This window comes from Vicia villosa, linkage group LG7 (genome assembly GCF_029867415.1).
Source record: "Vicia villosa cultivar HV-30 ecotype Madison, WI linkage group LG7, Vvil1.0, whole genome shotgun sequence".
NCBI classification, from domain to species: Eukaryota; Viridiplantae; Streptophyta; class Magnoliopsida; order Fabales; family Fabaceae; genus Vicia; species Vicia villosa.
Genome location: NC_081186.1, coordinates 48,052,310 through 48,057,771, shown reverse-complemented (window position 1 = coordinate 48,057,771; position 5,462 = coordinate 48,052,310). Strand labels below are relative to the sequence as shown.

The window sequence follows — 5,462 nt, the reverse complement described above, 5'->3', positions numbered from 1 at the left end:
AATGCATGTTGGCCCTCTGTCTCAAATATGCATCTTCCTGAGTAAGTATCTTATTGTATTGACTTTAGCCTTCAACAAAAATGGCAGTTGTATTGTGTGTGTATCGTGATCACCACAAAATCTCTCCCTAACCTCCATGTGCCGCGCAGATTCCTTCAAATATGCACTTCTACTACTTCGATTTCAATGAGAAGTTGGGACGCAGATGATAAACGTTTGTTTTTCAGTTCAATAATTTATCAATTTTTATCACGTGCGCCCCAACAGTTCATATTATAAAAAAAATTAATATCAATTTTTATATAATTAGTTATTTTATATCATATAAACATGAACAAAGCAGTATACTTTAATTATACAAAATAATTAATTTAATTTACTCTTATAAAGTCAAAGATGAATAACTTTTTATGAAATCATTAATTATAAATTAAATAGAAATTATTAAAGTTACGTGTTTTCAATCTTAAATATTAAATCTTAAATACAGCCCCTTATTTAAAAAAAAATAATATCTTATATATTCAATCTTAAATAGTTTTTATCCCTTATTTATTTATTCTTATTTTTGAAAAAAAAATAATTATTTTTTAGTTCTTGGTGATAAACTAATAAATATATTCACCAAATTATCCTTCACCAACAAGAGGAAATATGTTTTGATATTCAATCTTAGCTATTTTATATTTTTAGTATTAAATTCATAATTATTTTTTAATTCATCATAATTGACCAATAAATATAATTCACCAAATTAACCTTCACCAATACCAGGAAATAAGTTTTAAAGTTGAAATTTTTATTTACCTTTTATTTCACATACTTCCAAATGAGTTCTCCAAAAAAACAAAATTCAAATAATATATACTTATGAATCATTGTATCCTCAATTATTATTACTATTTAATTTTTGTTGAAAAACAAAAAACAAAGGACACATAATTGTACCCTGACCTTGTGTTTGAAAGAACAGGTTTTTTGGAATGTTTCAATTGTGACATCAACATAAGCTATTATCTTCTTTGCTTCAAACTCCAATGGTCCATTTTTCACAGAACAAAAAAATAGGATGAATTTTCATCTTAAAAACCATCAAAACTTATTGATAAAGTTTCATACTTTCAAGAGCTGATTGAGTTTTAACTACTGGGTTTTTGGTTTTTGATTATTGGTTTATTTCTTGTTGGTGTGGAAGAATGGTGTTGGATAGGATTGAAGAGGGAAGTGTGAGGTTGTTGGGAAGTAGTGTCAGTGGTGGAAGTAGTGAGTCTAGGTGGGTTGATGGAAGTGAAGTTGATTGGGATGAAGCTCCTCCTTGGTCTAATAAGAGCAATGGAAGTGATGGGAGAGAAGGGTATGGTTCAATTAGGAGGAGGCTTGTTAAGAAACCTAAAAGGGTTGATTCTTTTGATGTTGAAGCCATGGAGATTTCTGCAGCTCATGATCAACACTCCAAGGTTTGTTTTTGGATTTATTCATGTTATTCACCTTTTATTTAATGATGCATATATAAATTGCAAGCCATCTATTTAAATTGCGGTAACACATGCGGTCATTGCAGTTGCTGCAATGTGAATTATGTTCGTTGCAGTGTGAATTTTTATATCATACCGCAGTTGGGGATGTTTGAAATATATGGTTGAAAAACACTTTAAGTTAAGATTTTTAATTACATCAGAAGAAAATTGAGTTTTCAAATGTTGTCGCATGCATGATTTTTAATCATATAATGCAATTGCGGTCCGATGTGGTTGTAGAGGTTCCCCAGTCTTTAAAATCTTGTGTGCTTTTGTGAATCAGGACCTTTCCCTTTGGCCTACCATTGCATTGGCATTTCAAACTCTTGGTGTGGTATATGGCGACATGGGAACGAGTCCTCTTTATGTTTTTGCCGATGTCTTCAGCAAGGTTCCTATTAACTCAGACGACGATGTCTTGGGCGCGTTATCGTTAGTAATGTACACGATAGCGCTTATTCCGTTAGCAAAATATGTTTTCATAGTTCTCAAAGCTAATGACAATGGAGAAGGTAACAGATTCAGTTTCATACTCATAAATTATATACTTTGATTCATGGTTTTTTATAAGTTAATTGCTCGAATGTAGGAGGAACGTTTGCACTATACTCGCTGATTTGTAGGTATGCGAATGTGAATCTGCTTCCGAATCGCCAACAAGCTGATGAACAAATCTCTAGTTTTAGGCTCAAACTTCCAACTCCAGAACTCCAAAGGGCTTTAAAAATAAAAGAGACTTTGGAAAAGACGTCAATTTTGAAGAACGTGTTGTTAGTGTTGGTTCTTATCGGAACTTCCATGATTATCGGAGATGGTATTCTAACTCCAGCGATATCAGGTATGTAAGCAAGCAACTTTTTGACACGAATTTTCTTATCATTTTGTATTAGTAAGTACGAAATTAAAAAAAGAAAAGCTTTTGACGGTGCGTCTTTGTTGCAGTGATGTCTGCGATAAGCGGTCTACAGGATCAAATAAACGGATTCGGTACAGGTAGGTATAACAAAACTTAGATATTCGTAATTCATGCTTTTGCTTAGATATGTAATTCATGCTTTTACTTGCAGGCGAAGTGGTTAGTATATCTATTGTAGTGCTGGTGGCTTTGTTCAGCATTCAACGATTCGGTACCGCTAAAGTGGGGTTCATGTTTGCCCCTGTACTTGCTTTATGGTTCTTTTCTCTGGGTTCTATTGGACTATATAACATGCTTAGATATGATATTACTGTTGTGAGAGCACTCAACCCGGCATATATCTATTATTTCTTCAAGAATAACGGGAAAACTGCGTGGTCTGCTCTCGGGGGTTGTGTTCTTTGCATTACAGGTAAGCCTCTTTCAATCGTTCAAAACATAACCGACGGATTATTTTCTACCTATGATGTTTATGTTGCGTTGAAAAAACTCTTAAGGTCGTGGAAGTAAGAACCTTATAACTTTATTGTGCGTTCCTATGCAGGCGCAGAAGCAATGTTTGCTGATCTAGGACATTTTACTGTACCGTCGATACAGGTTTGTGAACCTCGAATAAGTAAATGAAAATACCTAAATATGTTTGCTTTCTTAAATCTCGTGTACAATTGCTTATCCAGATTGCCTTCACTTTTGTGGTGTTTCCATGTCTCCTTCTGGCCTATATGGGACAAGCTGCTTTTCTGATGAAAAACCCCGCTTCTTATTCGAGTGTATTCTACAAATCTGTTCCAGGTGATTAGTGTTTATAGATTATAGAAGCTGATATTGCTAGATTTGACGTTATCACCATAGTTGGAACTCTGATACTCACGGTTGTGTGTGAGTTTCTAGTGGTTTTGTGTATTACTCATTTTGAATCCTTCTGTTTGTGCTTTGTGTCAAACAGAGAGTCTCTTCTGGCCAGTGTTTGTTATAGCGACACTCGGTGCTATGATTGCAAGCCAAGCAATGATATCTGCTACGTTTTCGTGCGTTAAGCAATCAATGGCTCTGGGATGCTTCCCCAGGCTCAAGATAATCCATACCTCGAAAAAGTTTATGGGTCAAATTTACATCCCCGTCATTAACTGGTTTCTGATGATCATGTGCATCGTTGTCGTTTACATCTTCAAAAGCACTACCGATATCGCAAATGCATATGGTAAACTTTCCATGATTTCAATTTTCACGAACTATATGAAAAATTGACTAATGTAATTATCTGTTTCATTCGTTGCATTGCAGGCATTGCTGAAGTTGGTGTTATGATGGTTAGCACCACCTTGGTGACACTAGTTATGCTTTTAATTTGGCAAACAAACTTGTTTCTCGCATTTTCGTTCCTACTTGTGTTCGGTTCCGTGGAGCTTATTTACATGTCTTCGGTCCTATCGAAAATCTTTGAAGGCGGCTGGCTTCCGCTTGCCTTCGCTACCTTTTTCCTCTCCGTGATGTACACGTGGAACTACGGAAGTGTATTGAAGTACCGAAGGGAAGTCAGAGAAAAAATCTCAATGGACTTAATGCTTGATCTTAGTTCCAATCTCGGAACGGTAAGAGTTCCAGGAATAGGCTTGCTATATAACGAGCTTGTCCAAGGTGTTCCCTCGATTTTTCTGCAGTTCCTTCTAAGCCTTCCGGCTCTTCACTCTACCATAGTTTTCGTCTGCATTAAATATGTTCCGGTTCCCGTGGTTCCTCAAGAGGAAAGATTCTTATTCCGAAGAGTTTGTCCGAAAGACTACCATATGTTCCGCTGCGTTGCTCGCTACGGTTACAAAGACAGCCGCAAAGAAGATCACCGTGCATTCGAGCAACTTCTTATCGAAAGCCTTGAGAAATTCTTGAGAAAGGAAGCGTTGGAAGCTGCGTTGGAAGATAACTTAACCGACGACTTGGACAGCGTCTCGGTAGATACAAGAAATTCTGATCTCACGCCTGCGGTGGAAGAGCTTAGGATTCCACTAATGCAAGGTCAGAATATGGAAGAAACAGGAACTTCGGCCTCTCGTGAAGCTTCATCGACAGTACTACCGTCTAGTTACATGTCGTTGGATGAAGATCCTAGTCTTGAATACGAGCTTTCGGCTCTTAGAGAAGCGATGGATTCGGGATTCACTTATTTGCTTGGACATGGAGAGGTGAGGGCAAAGAAGGACTCATTTTTCTTCAAGAAATTGATGATAAACTATTTCTATGCATTTCTAAGAAAGAATTGCAGAGGAGGTACTGCAAATATGAAAGTTCCTCACACCAATATCATTCAAGTGGGAATGACATATATGGTCTGAACTCTGAATCAATGAATGAGCCATGCAATGTAATCTCAGTTTAAAACAAGACATTGTTATTGTTGTTGTTACTTTTCTCTGTAAACAATGATTGGAAATTTTGTTGAAGTTATTATGTTGGCTTGAAATTTTATTTTGGTCTTTAGAGCACTCTAATTGTGTTGAATATAAATTACTGAAGTGATGGAATCAACATATTTTAAGTATGAAATATTTCATTTTTAAGATTTTAGAATGGTTTCAAACATAGCTAGTAAGATACATGATATTAATTATAATGAAATAAGAAAATAAAAGTATATAGTATTTACTCTTGACTTTAATTGTTGCACTCTTATTTTAGTTACTTTACTCTTGACTTTAATTGTTGCACTCTTGTTTTTTAGTTACAAAGTTAATTAATTTAAACTTTAAATAAATTAAAAAAAATTTATCATATAGTGATCACAAAGTAAAACTTTGTTAACCAAGCGGTTGAGCTCCATTGGCAAGGAGCCCCGTCCAAGGACGTACTCGGGGAATACCGAGTTCGATTCCCAGGCGGAACAATCTTGCTTGGCCAGTGCGCGTGCCTCTCCGCACGAGCCGGATTAGTGGCCCACCTGTGGTGGGTCGACACCGGTGCGAATAGCAAAAAAAAAAAAGTAAAACTTTGTCGAATTGCCGCTTGGGTTCAGTAAGGTTTTCGCATTATTGTGA

General features: G+C 36.0%; 1 protein-coding gene across 1 annotated transcript; it reads left to right on the top strand.

Moving 5' to 3' along the window:
• Nucleotides 1-920: 920 nt before the first annotated feature.
• On the top strand, nt 921-4,895 carry LOC131620520 (putative potassium transporter 12). Its single transcript, XM_058891633.1, has 9 exons — nt 921-1,457; nt 1,801-2,029; nt 2,107-2,355; nt 2,460-2,510; nt 2,585-2,845; nt 2,978-3,030; nt 3,111-3,225; nt 3,380-3,634; nt 3,718-4,895. The coding sequence occupies exons 1-9, from the start codon at nt 1,197-1,199 to the stop codon at nt 4,761-4,763; spliced, it is 2,520 nt and encodes an 839-aa protein (XP_058747616.1). The 5' UTR covers nt 921-1,196; the 3' UTR covers nt 4,764-4,895.
• The last annotated feature ends 567 nt before the right edge of the window (nt 4,896-5,462 follow it).

Excerpts from the sequence above, each read along its gene's own strand:
- LOC131620520 (XM_058891633.1), top strand. The coding sequence starts at position 1,197 with ATGGTGTTGGATAGGATTGAAGAGGGAAGTGTGAGGTTGTTGGGAAGT. Across the intron at positions 1,458-1,800 it reads CTCATGATCAACACTCCAAG|GACCTTTCCCTTTGGCCTAC; the intron begins GTTTGTTTTTGG and ends TTTGTGAATCAG. Across the intron at positions 2,511-2,584 it reads AATAAACGGATTCGGTACAG|GCGAAGTGGTTAGTATATCT; the intron begins GTAGGTATAACA and ends TTTTACTTGCAG.